The 21,960-nt window shown below is 43.8% G+C and overlaps 1 protein-coding gene and 1 pseudogene across 1 annotated transcript in view; one reads left to right on the plus strand and one right to left on the minus strand.

The window, feature by feature from the left end:
- HSDL1 (hydroxysteroid dehydrogenase like 1) overlaps positions 1-15,421 on the plus strand; it is a 22,161-nt gene extending 6,740 nt beyond the window's left edge. Inside the window, exons 2-6 of the mRNA XM_008565357.1 lie at positions 3,227-3,285; positions 6,155-6,380; positions 7,046-7,491; positions 7,708-7,935; positions 13,535-15,421. Of these exons, the coding sequence (XP_008563579.1) occupies positions 6,161-6,380; positions 7,046-7,491; positions 7,708-7,935; positions 13,535-13,633 (993 nt within the window). The 5' untranslated portion in view covers positions 3,227-3,285; positions 6,155-6,160 and the 3' untranslated portion in view covers positions 13,634-15,421. The remainder of the gene's footprint in view (positions 1-3,226; positions 3,286-6,154; positions 6,381-7,045; positions 7,492-7,707; positions 7,936-13,534) is intronic.
- A 1,383-nt stretch (positions 15,422-16,804) lies between these two features.
- Positions 16,805-21,772, minus strand: LOC103584364 (annotated as a pseudogene).
- Positions 21,773-21,960: the final 188 nt, after the last annotated feature.

The following is a 21,960-nucleotide window of genomic DNA, read 5'->3' on the forward strand; positions in this document are numbered from 1 at the left end:
CAGCACCCTTTGCTGAAGAGGCAGTCCCGACCCCAGTGAATAGGCTTGGTGCCGAAGATCAAATGGCAGTAAGTGCGTGGGTTGATTTCTGGGTGCTCTATTCTATTCCATTGATCAGTGTGTCTGTTTTTATACCAGTACCATGCTGTTTTGGTTATTATAGCTTTGTAGTTACCCTTTTTTTCTTTCTCTTTTTTTGTTGTGAGAACACTCGAGATCTACCCTCTTAGCAAATTTCAAGTACTGTATGCTATAAGGTATTGTTAACCACAGTCACCATGCTGTACGTTAGATCTTCAGAACTTACTCATCTTATAACAGAAGTTTATTGTATCCTTTCACCAAAATCTCCCAATTTTCCCCACCCTCAGCCTCTGGCAACCATCATTCTACAAAGGTTTTTTAATAACTTTTTACAGGTAGATTGTACAGGGATCAGAATTTTACTGTGTTTTAGTGTTGCTTTCTAAGTAATGGGTTTCTCTAAGTTATAGACTATCTTAGTCCATTTAGGCTGCTATAACAAAATACAAACTGGGTAACATATAAACAACGAAGATTTCCTTCTCACAGTCTGGAGATTGGAAAGTCCAGGATCAAGACACCCACAGATTTGGTGTCTGAGTCCTGTTCCTCAGTGGTGCGCCTTCTTGCCGCATCCTCACATGGCAGAGCCCTCATGACCTAATCCCCTCCCAAAGGCTCCACCTCCTGATACCGTCACCTGGGGGTTAGGATTTAACACATGGATTTGGGCAAGGGTAAGACAAACATTCATGTAGCATAGGCTAATACCTTTAATCAATCTACAGAAAAATTAACTAGTCAAATGCACAAAGCAAACTCAACGCAGCTCGATGTCTGTACATATCTTAGTAGGCGCCTGGGTTTAAATGTATAACATGCTCCTTTAAAACTGTTTCAGTGAAAGGCCATGAGCTTTCAGAGTTTAGTGGCTTTGGAGAAAGTACTGATTGCTTCCTTTGTTACAGAGACAGTCTTTCTCATCAGGTACTCAAGGGTGGGGAGAAGGGTGGAGAGGATGTAATGAGTTTCTAATTGCCTGTTCTCTTCCATTTGTGGTCTGTCAAGGTGTGAACAAACGTGTGACATGTGTGGTGTGTCTCGGGGCAGTGAGGGGCCACCGAGCCCTGTGCTCTCTGTCCAGTCCTCCATCCCTCACTGGAATGACCAGGGCTTGGGACCTCCTGCCTGTGCTATTACAACTGCCTCCAGTCACCGGTCGAGACCAACCCGATTAGCTCCCTCCTCTGGTGCCCAAGGAGTAAGTCCAGACACTTCAGTTTGGCACAAAGGCATTTCACAGTCTGGCCACTCCCAACCCCCTTTAGGCCCTCCTGGGCATGCCCGATGCCGTAAGCACAAGCACATCGAACTTCTCCCCAAGGAAGCCAGACATTTGCTGATGCTGTGCCTTTTGAGTGCGCCCTTGCCTGGGTCCCCTGCCCGCTTCTCTGCCCAGGGGGTCTTACTTGTACTTCATGGTCCACTTCCCTCCTTCAGCGGTGCCCTCGCCACCCCAAATCACAGTTGCTCGGTTTAGCTTTCTGTGGATTCTGTGTGCACAGGCTGGCACGGGTGGAATCCTGGTTTATTCATGGTGCCGCCTGCAGTCTCTGACACTGCGCTCTATTCTCCATTGCTGTTCTAGCAGTTTGGTTTTCCATGTAGCTTTCCTACGTGAGAGAATCTACAGACCAGTGATCCTCCGTATTTAGCCTTCTTGGCTGTCTTGTCCATTATTCATAACATAAACTAGTGTTTGAATTTGTCAGTCCTCTGTGAGTTTGGTGGCTGTGAGTCAGATCTCTCCATCTTGAACGGCCTCTGAGGAGTGATAAAATTGTGTTTGTGGCGTCAAGGCTGAGGACCAGACTGTGAATGCCTTCCTCTGGTTGTCCGTGATTTAAAAGAACATGCAGCAGTGATAACATCTGTGTAAGGTATTTGCACATGGAGCTGCAATGTGAAAGTTTCAGAGTGGTGCTGCCCCTGACATGAAGGTGAAGAGGTGTCTGATGGGTGGAGTTGAGGAGCGGGGCCAAGGTGGGCTTAGAGCCCCTTGACATGGCCTTTCTTCTCCTTGTCTGTGAAATAGATGTCCCCCTTCTGCTGGGCCTGAGCATGGCATCCCCGCAGGTTCTGTACACAGGTCTTTCTTTCTGTAAGAGATCAAAGGAATTTGTTGGTGGTCCACTGCTGAGCTGGGAACTAAGATGTTTCTGCTGTGTGGGGACTGAGAGCGGTACAGGAAGAACTCAGCCTGTGAGCTGCAGCTAGAGACTCGGTGGTGCCATTTAATTCAGCAAACACCTGTTGAGCTCCTTCTCTGTGCCAGGAATTATGGAAGGTGCTGGAGGAGCAGAGAGAAGCAAGGTTTGGCCTCTGCCCTGGATGAACACAGCCTACTGGGGGTGGTAAAAAACAAAAACAGTTCTGATGCAGTGTGCGCGGTGGGAGGAGAGGGAGTGTGTCCCAGAGGCTCTCTTCCTTCCGTCCTTCTTACCACCCGGCCCACTCACTGCCTAGTGGGCTGCCCCAAATCCCTCAGGATGCCGATCCTCTCTGCCACCCCTGCCAGGTGATCAGACAAATGTTGGCTACCTGAGCTCAGGTGGGCCAGCCAGAATCTCTCCAGGAATTTGGAGCAGAGATGCCGTGCAGGCTGTGGAAATGTGGATATTCACGTTGTCTCTGCAGGTGGGGCCAAGGGAGGTGGTGTGCAGAGAGAGATAGAATGAGGCCGGGTGAAAACCCAGGCAGACCCCAGGAGAGAAGGTCCCGAGGGCAGCTGTGTCCACTCCCTTCCCAGGATGCCGGCCTGCTGCCCGCGCCCTGTTTCCCTACGGGTCCCTAGTATCCTCACAGATTGCCATCTTCCTCTAAGCGAATTTGAATGTGTTTTTGTCCCATTTGATGAAATGTTCCTTCAGAAAAGAAGGTGCAGGAAAAAGGCAGCACTCCCCAGCTGAGCCTTGAGGGGTGAGTGGAGTATCCCCAGGCAGACACTGGCACCTTTCTTATTCTGACATGAGGGTACTTTGCATTTAGGAGATGCTTTGCTGCCTGTTCAGAGATTGACATGAGAAATTTGGTGTCTTCTAAATTTTCTGAAAACTTTAATTTTAATTTTATATTAAGTTTTCCCTGCTGAGCTGTGAGGAAAAAGGAAAGCGATTTGTTTCTTGTTGGTTTTTGTCCACAGATTGGCCTTAGGAGGACAGAGCTGCATATTGCTGAAGGCCCAGAACTGACAGGGAGAAGGTAAGAGAAAACCAAGGGTGGCTAACAACTAGAGCAGAGACATTGGGAAACCTCTTGGTAATCAGGCACCTTTTGCTGGAGTTTTTACTTCACAAATGTTCAAATTCTTGAAAAAAACTGGGCTTAATGGGGAAGAAGTTCCCAAGGTCGCTCCTGAGACACCTGGACCTCCTGTTCTTTTTAGCTAAAACCTAGAACGCACACTTGGTGTGTTCATGTCCCCACCAGTACTGCTTTGACCACAGCTCATGCATCTTGACACGTGGGATTTATTTTTTCATTGAAAATATTGTTTTAACATCCTAGATATATGCTTACCTGTTATTGGAAGAATAGATTTAATATTCCCAGTGTTTAGGGTTTTTTGGTCATAGTTTTGTTATTTATAATTACATTTTGTTTGAGAAGTCTTAATGCATACAAGTGATTATTTTCTGTGTTTACTTTCCTCATGGCCTCCTGTTTGATTGCTTATGACAAAAGGCCCATGTGCACTTCCAAAAAAGTTATTTCAGGAACTCCCAATTTAGGATGTTTTAACATGAAATCTCAGTTTTCAATGTTTTTTCTTATGAGAAAAAGTGTTTGGGTCATTTCTTTTGGAGTCTTGTAATTATGACTATTCAGGATCTGCAAGCAGTGTAAGTACTCAGATACCAGGCCTAGTTGTTGGCATGTCCGGCCAGCTGGCCTACGTGGCAGGGACCATGCTAGTTCATGGATGTCACAGAACAAAGGGTCGTGGCGAGAGGCAGCACGCCACTCCCTCATGGTTAGCATCTGCAAACTCTGAGTGCATTCTCATGCATAATGTAGAAGAAAGAATGTGTTTGAGACAGATGATCCCAACTTTGAACGTATTTCAGAGGCTTTGGGAGCAGCAAAGGGTGTTGTTGCCTGCTACTCAGAAGATTGATTAGTAAAAGAAAAACATCTTCAGTCCAAACTTCATTGAACTTGGTATCTCATATTTTAGAGGATCTCAGCCAGCCTGGTCCATGAAGAAAAATTACCCCAAGGGACTAATTTATTAAAATATTTTAATTTTTTAAAATATTAAGTATTTGGTTTATGTGCTTAAGTAAAGTTTATAATGTTTTGTTTTCATGATCAGCTTTGGCATTCTTATTGTAGGAGGTGAGTGTCTATGAACCAGAACCCCAGTATATAGCATTTTACTCATAGGAAATAAAGTGGCCCAGCTTTTTATTTGAGAAAAACATTTTTTAATTTATGTTATGCCACATCGGCTTTATTAGTAATATGGTAACAATATGAGACTTACTGTTTGAGAGATTGTGTCCTTATTTGTGGGGCTGTAGGAATCCTATGGTCTATCCATTTCTTCAGTGTTCTGTCATTTTTTTGTGTGTGTTTTGTTGGTTTATAATTTGGACTACACATTCACGCACGCACGCACACACACACACACACATATATACACACATATTTAGTCAACAGTTTTTCATTATTTTGTCTGCCTTATATCACAATATGGTGTCAGTCTTGTATGTGTTACATTTCAGTGGTTAATTTGGTTTCTCCTGCTTAGTTTGTATTTTAATCTGCAAAACTTGGTTGAGCTCAGATTACATTGCAATGGAGTGGGAGGGAATTCACTCATTCTTCCTTAAGCTTATGCCAATTTTTGTTGCTATTGTTGGGTATTTTTTTAGTTTCACAACTTTTTGTTCCCTATTTTAATGGGATTTCTCTAAGAGGGGCCACTCCCAGAAGTTTTCTATTTCTTTTCTTTCTTGGCTTAAAATCTACTTTCTTATGTGTAATATAAGCTGCTTCCTTGTGTTTTGTGTATATCTGAGCTCCCTGTGGTTTAATTTTCAGTCTTTTCTGGTCTTTTTGACCTTTGTCTCTCACAGACAGCACACAGTTGCATCAGACCTCAGTGGTCCCCTGGTCTGGTCTAGGAGGAGGTTCAGTTCCCTTAGCCATGTTGCCAGGGCCCCTTGTACCTGACCTGTGTCTACCTCTGTGGGGTTGTTGCTGCTTGCAGGCACACGTACATCAGATCATGTGACATTTTAAACTTTTTTGTTAAATGTCTGCCTCTTCACCTGAGCACAATTACTGAGTCCATCTTTGAGTCCTTAGCTTCTGTCACAGTGTATGGAAACTGAAGGTGCTTAGTAAAACTCTTAGTAGAGTTGTGTTGGACTTTTCTTATCTCAAACCTAGGGGGCCAGGCAAAGATAATGGGGTACAAATTAAGTTCGTGAGGTGAAGGAGTGCTCACTTTACTTTCACTGAGAAAACCATTTCTTCAAGTTTGGGTGGTGTCTCTTTTTTTAAAATATGCATTTTTAATTTATGTTAAAGTTTTTGAAGTCTTAGTTTTGTCTCTAGTGGATTGTAACCTCCTTGAGGCTGAGACTATGTCTTGATACTACCTCTGTTTCATCTACTTTGTCTCTGCATGGGTAGTAGGTCATCTGCACTTGCTGATTATGAACAAAGCAAAGAAATAAATGTATCTCTTGGATTTTATATGAATTAAAAAGTGTCTGTCATTCTGTTAGACTAGGAGATTCTCAGGGCACAGAACATACTGTGTTTATCTCCGTATCAACAACATGTAGCACAGTACCTCAATTTTAGTAGGAATTTAGTAACTTTTGGTAGGTGTCTTGATTAATCTCCTGGGAAGAAAAGAACTTTGTAAGATACAGGTTTTAAATAATGAGATTGTAAATGGACGGGCTCCATGGGCCACATGCATTTGAAAAGTTACTGTTAGTTCAATGCAGAGTTGTCACATATGATGTCCTGAGACGGGTGTCTTCACTCAAACCATGCATGTTCCTTTAACTTATTAAGTAAAGAGCATCTCTTTCTTTTCCCTTCCCTGCAGGTTGCCATGGCTGCTGTTGATAGCTTCTACCTCTTGTACAGGGAAATTGCCAGGTCTTGTAATTGCTATATGGAAGCGCTAGCTTTGGTTGGAGCCTGGTATACGGCCAGAAAAAGCATCACCGTCATCTGTGACTTTTACAGCCTGATCAGGCTGCATTTTATCCCTCGTCTGGGAAGCAGAGCAGACCTGATCAAGCAGTATGGAAGATGGGCTGTCATCAGTGGTAACCTAATTTAAAATCAAAATAATTTCTTCTGTTTAAGTCATATTTTAAGCTGGATATGTTATTCAAGGAGCCATTGAATTTAATGTGATGTTTTCATGGCAACGTGATGATAAAAAATAACACTTGACTCCTGTTCTGATTACGTTCACATTTGCTTACTGCCCTCATCTTAGGAAGAACTTGCCTCGTGATTTCTATCCTCCTTATTCTGCCCTCCTTCCCAGACCTCCAGCTACTTTCCTACCCCTCACTTTTCCTTTTTGCTCTCTGGTTGGAAATTGTCCTTAGAAACGGTCACCGCTTTCAGAAATGCTTCACCTATTTTGAATTTCATTTTAATTTATTGATTTAGTTTCCCAGAAAAGCACCTCCTGGCACTCATTCAAGCCAGATAGAAGTTTGAAAATACATTCCTCCTGTGTCTCATAATCAACTTGGTGAATGTAAAAGGACTCCCAGACGTCAGGGCGTCTGGGAGAGAATCTAGTATGCACCATTCACACTTTTGATTCAGTGTTGTCCTTGATAAATACTAGAGCTCACTTTGTTTCTATCATGAATTTTTCTCTGATTAAAGCTGGCAGTGGCATATTTAATTTAAGTCCATTTTCAAAGTTATACCGTGAAATGAGTGTGCTCACTTTTCCTGGCTTACATCGTAGGTGCAACAGATGGAATTGGAAAAGCCTATGCTGAAGAGTTAGCAAGTCGAGGTCTCAATGTTATCCTGATTAGTCGGAACCAAGAGAAATTGCAGATTGTTGCTAAGGATATAGCTGACACCTACAAAGTGGAAACTGATATTATAGTTGCGGACTTCAGCAGTGGCCGTGAGATCTATGTTCCAATTCAAGAGGCCCTGAAAGACAAAGACATTGGCATCTTGGTAAATAATGTGGGCGTGTTTTATCCCTACCCCCAGTATTTTACTCAGGTCTCCGAGGACAAACTCTGGGACATCATAAATGTGAACATTGCTGCTGCTAGTTTGATGGTCCATATAGTGTTGCCAGGAATGGTGGAGAGAAAGAAAGGTGCCATCGTCACTATCTCTTCCGGCTCCTGCTGCAAACCCACTCCCCAGCTGGCTGCATTTTCTGCTTCTAAGGTCAGATATTACTTACTGGACAATTAAATTCTAATGCAATAGAACATTTGTTACAGTTGTTTGGTCAGATTTGTTAAGGTCGTTGTCAGCACCCATGTTTGCTTGTGCTATATTTTTTTCTGAAATGACAATAATTAGCAAGTCTTTTTTTTCTCCTGACTTTTCTTTTAAATTCCCTCATAATTAACAGTCTTTTTCTCCTTTCTGTTTTAACAGGCTTATTTAGACCACTTCAGCAGAGCACTGCAGTATGAATATGCTTCCAAAGGAATCTTTGTACAGAGTCTAATCCCATTCTATGTAGCTACTAACATGACTGCACCTAGCAGCTTTCTGCACAAATGCCCATGGTTGGTGCCTTCACCAAAAGTATATGCACATCATGCTGTTTCTACCCTTGGAATTTCAAAAAGGACTACAGGATACTGGTCCCATTCTATTCAGGTAGCCCTGTCCTTTCAGTTCTCGTAATTAGGTTAATGCATCCTAAACCTTTCTAAATGATACATAGGAATTTGATTGAATCCTAATGAGGAAAAATGAGAATTGTCTATTCTGCTTCTTAAACCTGACACTCTTAATGATTTTGGTTAAGACACTAAATTCTCTTTTGTGAGATTATTAAGAATTTCCAAAAGTTCAACCTCCGTGAGACTAAAAGATGAAATGTGCTGCTTTAATATAAGTGGATAGTAGGAGTATGAAAATACTAAGTATTTATATGGGAATTTCAGAGTAAAAAAAATTCTAGTAATGCTTGAAGAAAGGGTACCTCTAAGCGAACAGTGTAATTGAAAAAAACATAAAACCAAAAAAAAAAAAATAGGTCTATATTTCATGTAACCATTATGTCAGATATTATCTCAGTATATTCTTGGACTGATTTATTCAAGAAGCATACAATTTTTTTTCATGTTTGTTGTTCAGGCATGACAAAGATTTGGGTCTTTTAGTATTTAAAAAAGTAACTTAGGGCCGAGCCCGTGGCGCTCCCGCCGCGGGTTCGGATCCTATATAGGAATGGCCGGTGCACTCACTGGCTGAGCGCGGTGTGGGCAACACCACGCCAAGGGTTGCGATCCCCTTACCGGTCACGAAAAAGACAAAAAAAAAAAAAAAGTAACTTAAATATTTGAAATTGTGATACTAAGTATTAGTGAGAGAACTCAATGATTTATAATAATTTGTGTTTTTTTAATCTGGTATAGTAAATAGACGTGCCATAGTTTAGATTTTTTTTTTTTTTAATATTTGGAGTTTTCTTGATTATCAAACATATTTTTGGGACTGTTTGCACAAAGATTATTAGATTTACCTCTACTAAATAAACAGATAAGTAAATCAACAGTTAGTTTTTACTTTTATCGAAAGATTTGGCTAAAGATTGTTTTAATAAGAAGCAGTTTTATTTAAATGGTTGTTTCCAGGTCCTTACTTGAGAAACATAAAAAGTAGTCTTAGAGGCCACTGACCACAAAGTTCGCTTAGAAATAAAGCTATAACGAAGGTGGAGCTTAGATGCAGTAGATATTCCGAGTGTGTTTATAAGACAACATTTTCATCGCAATTAAACTTTATTCACTTTGAACTTTTCTGGAGAATGTGTTTTTCTGCCAAGAAATGCTGTTAAGCTGATTTAATCTCTAGAGTAGTTTTTGTACAAAGCTATTAAAACTTTGTATCTTTTTCTATTTTCATTTTTATTTTACTCAAATTGTTTTCAAATTATCAATTTTTTTACATTTACAACAAAGATTTGATTCTTCAATGGCTTTTTTTCCATAGCAGATTTCTCTAATAGTTCTTGCTACCATGACTTTTCCTTTGCAGTTATTATTTCTTCTGAATGTAATTTGCCCAGGTTGCAAAGATCTAAATTTTATCAAGATTTCAATCCTCTATCAATCTTCAGCCTGTGAAAAAGAAGTTTGATATGTCAGACGTATGAGTTTTATTTTGTTCTGTTTGTTCCAGTTAGTCTTCTACATTGTGAGTTAAATAAGAATGATATTGTGTATTTATTTCTTGGCAAGAAATGGTAATAGATTGAATTGAGGGGGTTGAAAGAAAGGAAGAATAAACGCATTCTCAGGTTTACAGCTTCCGAAAGTCAGTGGTGCCATTTACTCAGACAGCATAAGAAGAGGAGATCAGAGAAATAATCATAGTTGTACACAGGCTGGCTTTGGAGATCCTGGGAAACATCTCAGAGAAGTGGAGTTGGCAGCTGCCTAGATGAGAGCTCAGGTGTGAGTTTTGCAGGTTGTCAACATTTAGCTGGGGAACAGTGGTGGGAGTGGGTGATGTCATCCAAGGAGGGCATGTAGAGATGAAAAGAGAGTTTGGCGAAGAGTCTCAAGGATTCCAGCATCCCAGGGAAAGGTGGAGGAAGGAGATCCAGCACAGGAGACCCAGCAAGGGCGGCTGGAAGAATTATAGGGAAGCAGCAGAGTGCGGGACCCAGACGCCAAGGGGAGAGTTGGTTTAGAGGTAAAGGAAACAGTCACCAATGTCAGGTGATGCCTACTGTCACATAACATGAGGACCAGAATGTGGATGTGGGGCTTAGTATCTTGGGACTCTTTGGTGACCTTGATGAAAGCAGTTTTGGAAACATTTTAGGGAGAAGCCAGGTTGCAGTGAGTTGACGATACCCAACCAGGTTCTCCACTTAGCTTCCATTAGCTCTTTCCATCAAGCTCTTTCTGTCCCGCTGCCCAGGGTGCCAAAACCACATTAAATGAGCCAGAAGTGGTGTGCCGGTTAAGTCTGCACCCACGTGAGGCCAACTCTCGCAATGCGATGAGAGACAGAGAGGGTCTAGGGAAGGCTTGCTGTTTGCTTGTTGGCTGTACTTCAGTGATGGAGGGAAAAAGCATGTAGAGAAGAAAAGCTGAAAGACAGGAGAAAAAGGCATTGTCCCTAAGGAATGGCAAGGGGATAGGACCCTGAACACCAGGAAGGGAAATGGTTTGGACTTCAGGAACAGCTAGAAACTGCTGGAAGCCCACTTGGAAGCTGAGGGATTTGTGTCTGCTGGAGGGTCTGCTCAGAGTGGGGTGAGCTGGAAGGGCTGGAGGCTTGCAGAGAGTGAGGGGGTGGAAGTAATAATTGTGACACAGAGAGAGTGACACGCCTGGGGCACCTGACCATATGGCTGAGGCTGGAGTCTGCTCAGTCCATGCGGCTTTCCTCCAGCAGCACTCAGCATATTTCATATCTAGGTATTACCATCTTGAAGCCCCTTCAAGGATAGCCTCTGAAGTAATTTCACAACTTTTCACTGGGGACATAATGTGTCACATGATCATTTCTAAGATTGGATAAAAATAGGCTCTTTTTGATCAGCCTGCAGAGGTAAGGAAAAAGGTGTCCTCACCCTTTGCCCGGTCCTCAGACTTCCTTACAAATGAGCTTAGTCAGCAAGTCTGTAAAACAGCATTTCTAAACAGGAGCAGTACTAGAGCTACTCAGCACTGTGACGTTTTTACTCTCAGGCACCCTGGGTATAATGTAACAATTTTACCTTGTGTGTGTTAAGCTAGCATCTTAATAAAGATTTGCAAGCTAAAAGTAAAAAAATGTTTTGGACTTACAAAGCAAGTAGAAAGGAGCTCAAATGTGTTTGCTTTCATTGTTAACTGGTTATCAATATTGATTTGAGATCAGTTCATCTCATTTTCAGAAGTGGCATTAGGCAATATTGACTTGTCAGCTTCAGAACATGTAGTAAGGCCAGAAATGTTCTGGTATATGATCGAAAGGCAGATACCTTCACAGCTTGACCAGTAAATCTCTTGCCTAAAAAACGGTGCTGTGCTGCGTATAATAGGAATTGTTAGAGACAGCTCTAGGGAAGGGGAGAACAGGAGAATCTGAGCTTTCTGGATTGGGTTGCAGCCTGTTCTGAATTGGTACCTACTTTTGGTGTTTTTGTTCACAGTTACGATGTGTGCATATGTGAGTGTGTGTGTGCATTGCGCACTGCTGTAAGAAAAACAAAAGGTGGCGTTTCAGAGAGAGTGGAGCTGGGTGGGAAGAGAAGGCTGTGGGTGGAGGAGTGGGCGAGGGTGCAGGGGAGCTGATGCGGGACTCTGTCCAAGGTGAAGGCGCTCCTTCCCCAGCTTGGGTTCCCAATCCAGCTGGAAAGGGAATGTTAATTACACGCCTTCACAGAAGCTCCATTTATACCTCTGGAATAACTCCAGTTGAAGGATCCTAGCTTGTGTTATTTAGAATCTTTTCCATCTTTTCCATTCCCAGTTATTCTTTACATCTCTAAGTCCACTGTCTCTGTCTCTGGGGAATGTGTGACATTTGCATTTTCATTGCTAATGCAATTTCCAACAAGTGAACATGTACGTTTACTATTGACCTTCTTCTCTAAGTCTTAACTGAGCAGTGGTCACTTCAGGGGCTGCACCGCATCAAGAGTTGTGGGTTTTTGTTGTGGAGGAGCAGCAGCTGCTTTCTCAGGCCTAGACAGATTGCTCAGGACCCCTCTATGTGGACAAAGCCTTCAAGAACCTAAAATCCATGCTCTCGTACCTCCCCCGCCAACTTCCCCTCTTCAGTTTGGGTACTCTCTCCCACGGTTCCTAGTACTGAGAGACTTGGCATTCCTCTCTGGTAACTGTTTTATCTAAACGGATCAATGAGTCAGCCCCGTTAGTTTATCTATCAATACCCAGAGGATCAAGTTCTCTCCTCCTCTTCCATTAGCTCTTTCCACCAAGCTCCTTCTGTCCTGCTACGCAGGGTGCCAAAACCACATTGGAATGAGCCAGAAATGGTGTGCCGGTGAAGCCTCCACACACAGCTCCATAGGGAAGCTGCGGAATATACTTTGATGCTGCTCCCCCGAAACAGACAGTGGTTATGAATGGAAATTAAGAATCAAACAAGTTTTTGGATGCTGATCACTTCCCCAGTAAATAAACACTGAAAAATGCATAAAGAATATCACTTTGAAGGAGGTTCTGATGATCTAGCTGTCTCAGATGCCTACATGTTTCAGTGTGACCCTACTTATGGGGTCCTCCTAAGAGAACATAAGATGACTCCTTTTATCTCCTCGGATTTAGAACACTTTGCTTTAAGGTACAGGCTCCAAGGAGGAGTATCTAGGCAATTCCCCACAAAATCCTGGCTTTTTAAAGAAGTCCAAAGAGACCTTAGTTATTTACCCCTGAACATTACCCATGGCGCCAGGCCCAGTACTGGGCTCCTGTCTCCTGTCAGTACTTGCCAGGGGCCTGTTCATCTCTCTTCCTTAATATACAAGGTGTAGAACTTTCATGGGAAAATCTGTCAGAGTAGCACGGGGTTTCTCCACCTCAGCATTAATGGCATTTGGGGCAGATAATCCCTAGTTGTAGGGAGCTGTCCTGTGCGTCACAAGATGCTGAGCAGCATCCCTGGCCTCCACCTACTAGATATCTGTAGCATCCACCCTCAGTGTGACAACCAATAATGTTTTCAGACATTGCCATATGTCGCCTGGGGACACAAAGGCCTTGGTTGAGACCCTTGGTCTCCTCCCCTGGTTCCCTGAGCCCTCATCACATCTCAAGATGCTGTCCCAAGGTCAGTGTTTTAAACTCAGTTCTCTTGTTTAACTTCACTCCATCCTGCCCCTCAAACCCCAGTTTTCTTATATAGTACTAACCACGTGTGCATCTACCTATCCACCTGACTTTTATTCCCATAATGATTTTTTGATTCTTAACCAGTGAACATGCTACTGATATCACATTAAGTGAAGATGGAATCGTATTACTACATGCAGGTCTGTCCAACCTCATTAGAGAAAGAGGGGAGGGTGGATGGTGATCATGTTTCTATTCCCCGTAGAATCTAGGGTAGAATCTTAAACAAAAATAGGCGCTCAATACGGTAGCACCTAAGGGCTTTTTCTTTTGCTGTAATTAATGTTATTGGTGGATACTTGTTAGATAAGTCATGTGCTGATCTGTGCATCTGTTCCTTCGGTGTTGGTTGTTTAGGGTTTTAACCATTTAACCTTCTTCTCTTTCATTTTTAGTTTCTTTTTGCACAGTATATGCCTGAATGGCTCTGGGTGTGGGGAGCAAACATTCTCAACCGTTCCTTGCGTAAGGAGGCCTTATCCTGCAAAGCCTGAATCTGGACGCCTATGTGAGAAGTTTTGCCAACTCACAGGGACCTGCGGTATTATGATGTTGGAAAAACACATTTAATGGATCGTATGCATTTTCTTTTGTTACTGATCATTTCGCATACCGTTGATTAATCATTTGCAAAGCAAACACAACGCTTTCAGAGAGTGCTGTGAGAAACTCAAAGGTCATGTGAGTGGCACAGGGTGAATAATGATGAGCCGCAGGAACTGACTGAAGAAACCTACGTTTCAGTGCTTCATTCCCTAAGCTGTTCAAATGTTGTATGATTTATGTTGTTCTAGGAGCCATGGCAGGCTAATATTGAAATACAATGTGACTTGTCAGCTGTTATAATTTCAGGTATTGTTTTTAAGGGACATTACCTGTTTCACTAGATGAATTATACTTTTGGTTTTCAAATGTTCATCAGGAAAGACTATTGAAAAGTGTTATTTTATCACTAAGATTGCTGGTGACATTAGCAGTAAAAATCTGTGTGTATTATATTGCTTAGCTCTAGTGTTTATGTATGAAAATGCTGCTCTTCAACTGAGATTTCATTCGATAACCACATGTGTGTGTTCGTTGGGTGTGTATGAACAACTTTATTTATGGTTAAGTACTTTAAAAAAGATTTCTTGGCAAGATGACTTAATCATGGAACCTATGGGATATTACAAATCTAGATTATTCCTTTTCATACTAAACGAGTTTACTCAATTTTGTTGTATACGTTTGCCATGTATAATATTACTTCCTAAATTATGTTTTTCTTTGTTTTTTTCCAAATCTACTATGGAATGAATTCATTCCTAGATTTGGATATGTAATGGGTAACCTTCAGTCATCTTTTGATTTACGAGATAATTGTTACATATAATTAGTGATTTCTCAGCCTGTGACCCATTTTATAACAAATTTAGCCCTTTAGAGCTTGTTATATCTGGTTTTCATACACTTTTCTATGTAATATTCCATTCCAGTTGCAATATTATATAAACATCAAGTATTTATGGAATAGTAGTTAAAATATGGACAAATTTCATGTTGTATCTGTCAGAATAAGTTAGAAGCTTATTCTTGGTTTGTGTAATGAATTCGTGTATTAGAGTGAATCCTTTTATTGGTGCGAAGATAATTATGCACCAACCTCCATGGTGTGGGTTAGCATTGAAACCTACTGTGAAATGTCTTTAGTTCAGGTCTTATAAAGCCAACCATTTTGAGTACCACATACCTAGTGCTTTGAAAACCGTCAGTCACTAAATGAATATGACAGTATGTGTGTATTTAAAATTCAGAGCTTAATATTGTGACACTGATGCAGAAGCTACTGAATGGGTTGAAAATCAGGACTTCCATGGAATTGTTTTCTTATGAGGTGGTATTCCATTAGAAGTGGGCATAAGCACACTTTTACATTATGCACAGACTTTTGCCCATGACATTGCTTACAGTGTTTCCTGTGACTTGGACTCAGCTCTTCAGAGGTTAAGTTCAGAAGCTTTCCTACTCCTAGATCATGTCTTCCAAATCTAAGATGTGGAAAACTACACACTTGGAGATACTCTGTCACAACAAAGAAGGTTCTGATGGTGTTAACTTGGAATCCTCTTGACTTCATGCCATGTTGATGTGACCTTTGATTGATGTGTAGTAAGCAGCAGCAATTCTATGTAAAGATATTGTCAGTTATTTATGAGGTTATGTGGTCCAGTAATGTCTTAGATTTATAAATTAGGTGTGGAATCATCATTACATGATGAGAATAAACAAACACACCTTGTTGATGATGTTTTAAAATCCCCTCCTTGGAGCCGGCCCGGTGGCACACTGGAGAGTGCGCCACTTGGGAGCGCGGCAGCGCTCCCGCCTAGGGTTCGGATCCCATGTGGAGACTGGTTCCCGCTCACTGGCTGAGCGTGGTGCGGGCGCAACACCGAGGGTTGCAATCCTGTTGCCGGTCAGTAAAAAAGACAAAAAAAGGAAAAAAAATAAAAATAAAAAATAAAATAAAATCCCCTCCTTGGCAGCACGTAGGTACATGCTAATTGTTGCAAATGTGACACAAAGTTGTCCATAGCTTCAGAGAAAGAGCAAGACCAAGAATTTCCTTAGGTTTTCTAGCTTTCTTAAAATCCTTTTTTCCCCCCAGAGCTCATTTGAGAGTTGACTGGACCCTGTGGATGGGGTTTCTAATTAAGAATGTGAGTAATATGAATCTTTAATCTGCAAATTGAAAATTTAACAATAAAAGCAGTTGCTTCTGTTTCCTTTGGAAGAGGTTTTGCTCCAAATGTTTGTAAGTTGGTTTCTTGGAATGAGAGATATTTTTTTTTCCTCCATGGAAATGATTATAAAAAATTAACCTGTGAACATCAGTGGTCATAACTCATTAAAAGCTGATACTTCAGTAACAAGTTTGTACATAATAATGTGCTTTGTAAATCTTTTGAAGGTACTAAGTTGATAAGTTGATTTCGTGATCTCAGTCTCCTGATAGGCTGAGAATTGATTGATGAAAATTGAACAATGAAGACTGATTTATCATTGAATTTGGCAGTATGGAGATCACTCATGATTTTGCCATAAGGTGTTTTAATCGAGCCATGGGGATGAAAGCAAGATTGTAGTGGGTTCAGAAACTCACGACAAAAAGAAAAAAAAGAAGAGAAAAGAAAAAGAAAAAAAGGGGGTGGTGGTGAAGAGAGCAAACAGAGGCAGCTCTTAGGTGTCTCTTGTTTTTTCCCCTAACCTCAATTACTTAAAATCTTGTCACATTTGGGAACCAGAGGGTTAAGTGGTGTGTCCTCAGTCTTGACATTCTGTGACCTCCAGAACCAATTCTGGTGCATCTGTTTTTGTTATCCGTTTTTTTTGAAGATTTACATATGTTTAAAGTGTATAAAGCCAAGGACAGTTCCGAGTTCAATAGAAATAATCTGTATAATTCCTATGGTGGGTTGAGAGGGACGGGGAAGAGGCTATGGATCCCACACCAGCATGTGTACAAAAATAACTTACACAGCAGCCTCCACCTGCAAGGATGGTATAGCTCTTCCCAGCCCCCAAGGCTGGGGGGCACACTACAGAAGCAGTGCCATGGGAATTCAGTGTAGGCCCCAGGTGCTGATGGGGGGGAGGAGGGGCACCAGTCCAGAGGGGAGGGAGGCCTATGAGCAGGCTTTGAGGTGATGATGGCTGAGTGTGAGCTCAGCTGTTTGTCCACTGTGGTGTGGGCACAGTGGAGCCAGCCATCCAGCTAGCACCTTGCATGAGCTGTACTCCTCCAGGAGCCTCAGGTGGTACGTACGGAAGTCCCAATTCTCGTTGATGTGGAGCATGGCTGCCATCCGTGGCACAGGATGAGTTTGGTGGGCCTGGAAGAAGTTGGCCTGCACAGCACCATTGCTGTGGTACAGGATGATGGCGCTGCAGGTGCTTAACCAGGTAAGCAGGTAGGGTGACTGTGCGAGCTCATTGCCTTCCCAGGGTATGATGTGGGTACCTGGCTTCGGCACATCTGTGTTCGTGTAATTGTGGAGCTACTTCAGGAGGGTGATCTTCGTCAAAGAGTTGGGAGGGGAACTCCCAGTAAGATGGGACTCAGTGCCATTGTGCTCCCTATCTGTGGTTCCATTTTCAACCACAGTCCAAAAATATTAAATGGAAAATTCCAGAAATAGTTCATAAATTTTAAGTTGCATGCTGTTCTGAGTAGTGTGATGAAATCTCTTTCTGTCCTGCTCCATTCTGCCTGGGATGTGAATCATTCCTTTGTCCAGTGTCTCCACACTGTAGATGCTACCCACCCACTGGTCACTTACTTAATAGCTGGCTGGGTGATCAGAGCAACTGTCACAGTATCGCTGTGCTTGTATTCAGGTCACCCTTAGTTTACTTAATAATGGCCCCAAAGCACAAGGTAGTCATGCTGGCCATTTGGATAGGCCAAAGAGAAACCATAAAGTGCTTCCTTTAAAAGGTGAAAATTCTCGATTTAATAAGGAAAAAAAAAATAGTATGCTGAGGTTGCTGAGCTCTGTGGTAAGAACGAATCTTGTATCTGTGAAATTGTGAAGAAGGAACAAGAACTTTGTGCTAGTTTAGTTGTTGCACCTCACACTGCAGAAGTTGCGGCTCCAGTGTGATCAGTGCGTAGTCAGGACGGAAAAGGCATTCAATTTGTGGTGGAAGACGAACAGACACATGTTCCAGTTGACGGCAACTGGGTACTGTCTGAGGCTTCAGGCATGCACTGGGGGTCTTGGAACACATCCCCTGCAGGTAAGGGGCACTACTGTACTGCAGGCTGTCACCATCATCATAGAGGATAAGGCGTGCCAAGTCACTGAAGAGCACTCCGTGCTGTTATCACACAGCTGATGCCTGAGGCAGTACTTGTCCCGATAGTCCATCCACTTGCCGACCCAGAAGATGGAGATGCGGACAGGACCCTCCACCTCCTCTTGCCTCACCACCCCTTGCTGTGAGGGCTTGAGGGTATTGACCCTGTGCAGCTGCTGCAGCATGTTGCCAAGATGGCACTGGACCCCTTCACCCTTCTCCCAAACCAATGGTTCCGCTTATCCGGGGGACACTCGGGCAGGGAGTTCTCCGTGCCTTTATTGAGCAGTGTGAGAGACTTTGGTTTCTGGGGTCCAGGCTGCTGGGAGCGAGGGAGAACCTCAGTGGAGTGGTGAGGCAGGTGATAGGGAGACAGGTAGGGATATAGCCAGAAGTAAAGAACTCATCATTGAACAGCTTGTTAACAGGTGTGCAGGCAGTGGATTTGTCCAAATTATCTTCTGGATGAGGGATTGATGTGCTTGGGAATACTGTATTCATTCTTCTTATCTGGAAGTAAGTCTCTTTTAGGCAAGAGGGCTTAAAAGGTCGTTTGCTCACTAACAAGGTATATGTGATGCACCCACTGGACCACATGCTCACCTTGAAACTGCCCTTTTCTGCTCAGCACTTTGAGAGCTGTATAATTAAGAGTTCCATGCAGGGTCTTCCTCTGCTTTCTGGTATATTGGACTTTGGTTGCTAGTCCAAAATCCCGTTTTCTCCTCCAGATCCTCATTCAGGAAAAGGTTGCCCAGATTGAGGTCCTGGTGCATAACCCTGATTTGGAGCAGGGCAGATAATAGTGTGCCTTGGGCTCACTCAGCGCTTTCCTTTTCTTAATGCATCTCCAGGAGACACCCGGAGTAGCAGAGCTCCAGTATCACCAACATGACCTTGTTGTCCTTGAAAACGCTGTGGAAGCCTTCGACGTGCTGGTGGGTGAGGCTACAGTGAATGGATATCTCCATGGACATCTTCTGGTGATTGAATAGCAGAGACTGAGGCATGATCTTTCCCTTGAACACCTCCTTGGTGTCTGCATCAGAGATTTCAAAGCTTTGACTAAGCTGCCCATGCCCCAAGAGGCCTCCACATAGTGCCACTGGCTGTGTGGGCCCACTAGGACCTCCAGGGTCTTTTTCACCAGTGGAGTAGCCACTGGGGCTCTGGGAACCACAACTCTGGGTTGGCCAGTGCCTGTGCCACCAACTGTTATTCTTTAAAATATCACTTAGTTTGAATAAAGATTTACCTTCCCATGGAACTGTGAGTGCTTTATTCAGTACATGAAGCTTGAGTTTAGGAAGTTATTTTAGAACCTGGACTTGTGGAAAACCACCTGTGATAAACAAGGATCCTGTCGGGCCGGCCCGGTGGCACACTGCTGCAGTGTGCCGCTTGGGAAGCGTGGCGGCGCTCCCGCCGAGGGTTTGGATCCCACATACAGACCGGCCGCTCACTGGCTGAGCGAGGTGCGGGAGCAACACCGAGGGTTGCGATCCCGTAGCCGGTCCCGGTCCGGTATGGGCGCGACACTGAGGGTTGCGATCCGTTGCCAGTCACGAAAAAAGACAAAAAAAGGAAAACAAAACAAAACAAGGATCCTGTAGCTCTCAGTCTTTCTTGTTAGATTTCCAAGTAACTTTTGTCTCCCCTTCACCAACCCCCTTTATTGGGGGGAGATTGCACAGAGGAATACAAGACAGGCATCAGTGTTGCAGTTTTACAGCTCTATTCGGTATTACAGTGCCTTTATGCTTGCAAGCAAGGAGAGCACTGGGAGTGAAGACTCCTAGACCAGTGTCTCCCTGAACTAAAGAGGCAGTCTTATTTAGCCAAAATTCCCACCCTAACTTACCGACTGAGTTCCCATTGAGGTCCTCTTATGTAAATGAGGGATGCAGTCCTGCTAATTTGTATTGGCTGATTATGGGACACAGTCCATTGGTCAGCTCTGGAGCCTAACTTGCATCCAGACCTTAGGGCTGTGTGAGACTGTTGTTGTCTCCTATTAGCACATGGATATAGGCGGGTGCATGAAGCAGCCAAGCTAAGTTGCAGGAGCCAGAGTTTGCTATTAGGAAAGTCAAGCATAAAATTTCTTTTTTTTTTTTTCCTTTTTGTCTTTTTTACTGACCAGTAACGGGATCGCAACCCTCGGTGTCGCACCCGTACCGGGGACCAGCAACGGGATCGCAACCCTTGGTGTTGCGCCCGCACCACGCTCAGCCAGTGAGCGGGAACCGGTCTCCATATGGGATCCGAACCCTCAGCGGGAGCGCTGTCGCGCTCCCAAGCGGCGCACTCTCCAGTGTGCCACCGGGCCGGCCCAAGCATAAAATTTCTAAAATGGTTTCTCGAGCGGAAAAAAGGGAAAGGTTTAACAATTAGAAAATGCTCAGGGTTCCCTGCAACACCTTTGGTTTGTAGGCATTTTTAGGAATTGGCAGCACTATCCTCTTCCCTGCCTCTGGGCTTCATGGGATGTTTGCAATTCACTAGTCTACTTGATTCCTATAGGTGGGCCACGTATTCAATGGCATAGTAACTGAAGGATTGTTTAAAAAAAAAAACCAGACCAAGATTAATCTACCCCAAGTTAGAATAGAACTACATAGACAAGCTTCAGATCAAATGCATTACACGGTGGTAGAAGGTAAAGGGAGTTAACTTTGACGATCTGCAAATGTAAGAAGAGTCACAAATTCTCTGAAAGTTTGTAAAACTGTATGAGATCTGAGTCGACAAAGGGCTTAAGAATCCACCACCATTTATTGAATCACGTATGAGCCAAGCACGTCACGTGTAGGTTTCGTTTGACACGCCTCCTGTAAGGTAGGTACTAGGATCCCTATTTTGGGGGTGAGGAAGTTGATGTACAAAGAGGTTAAACAACTTTCTCAAAATTACAAAGTAGATGCTTTGAGGCGGGATATGGTATTTTGTGATTCTATATTTATCCATTATTTTAAATCAATTTGGTGAAATCCTGTTAAAGGGAAGATGACATGCTGTGATTTCTTGTAATATTGGTGCCGTTCAGCATTACCGTGGTGCGGTGGGAAGTTCAAACGCGATATAAAAGTTTTATCTGAATTACCTACAGATGCTTTCAGTCCCTCAGTTGTGCCCAGTAGCGAGTGTGGGCCAGCTTAACATTTAGACTGAAAACAACCTGTCATCCTACACTTGATCTTAGCCAAAAGGCTGAGAAGCAATCAACCCATGATCCTAGTATCTAAATCACCCAGACATTTTAGGGGGAGGCAAACTTTTCAGAGCTTAACACATTGATCTTTGTTTCTTCAAAAAGGGTAAACGTTTGGCTTTCAAACACCCTCCGTTTCTCAAGGCACAGGTACCCCTGGCAGCAGGTCCAGCCAAGGCCGTGAGGGGTTTAGAAGGTGGAGAAGACGGGATTTGGGGGTTTCACATGTCAGGGTGGGGGCGAGACCGTTCAGGATTTGAACCCTCACTGGCATCTCACCAGCCGCTTCACCTGTCCGCCTCGCAGAGTCGGGCGCCTGGGGGTCGCCCTTAAGCGCGAATCCGAGCCGCCCTGGCTTGGACGAATGACCGTGAGCTTGGCTTACACCTGCAGGAAGCCAGCGCTGGGGCAACCGGCTTTCGGCACGTTTACGGCAAATGTAAGCCAAGCGGGGGGACGGTTTTCGCCAGGGTCGTCCTCTCTAGAACCTGTTCCGGGCGGGCGTCTTCAGGCCTGTGCTCATTTTCCGAGCTCCCGGCCTCGAACCCCAGCGCCTCCCCAGCCGGACATTGGAACAGGCCATTGCCGCCCACTCCCACCGCGTCCCACTCCGCCCCAGGGCTGCAAATGTCGCGAGACTGTCGCCCAAGCTAGGGCCCGGGACGCGGCCCTCGGCCTCCAGAGCGCGCACGCAGGCCCCGGGCGCGCGGGGCACGCAGGGCACGCAGGGCTGGCGGGGCCGACGCTCCCAGCTGTGGGCCCCCCTCCCCG

Source organism: Galeopterus variegatus, unplaced genomic scaffold, assembly GCF_000696425.1.
Source record: "Galeopterus variegatus unplaced genomic scaffold, G_variegatus-3.0.2 Scaffold197, whole genome shotgun sequence".
NCBI lineage: Eukaryota > Metazoa > Chordata > Mammalia > Dermoptera > Cynocephalidae > Galeopterus > Galeopterus variegatus.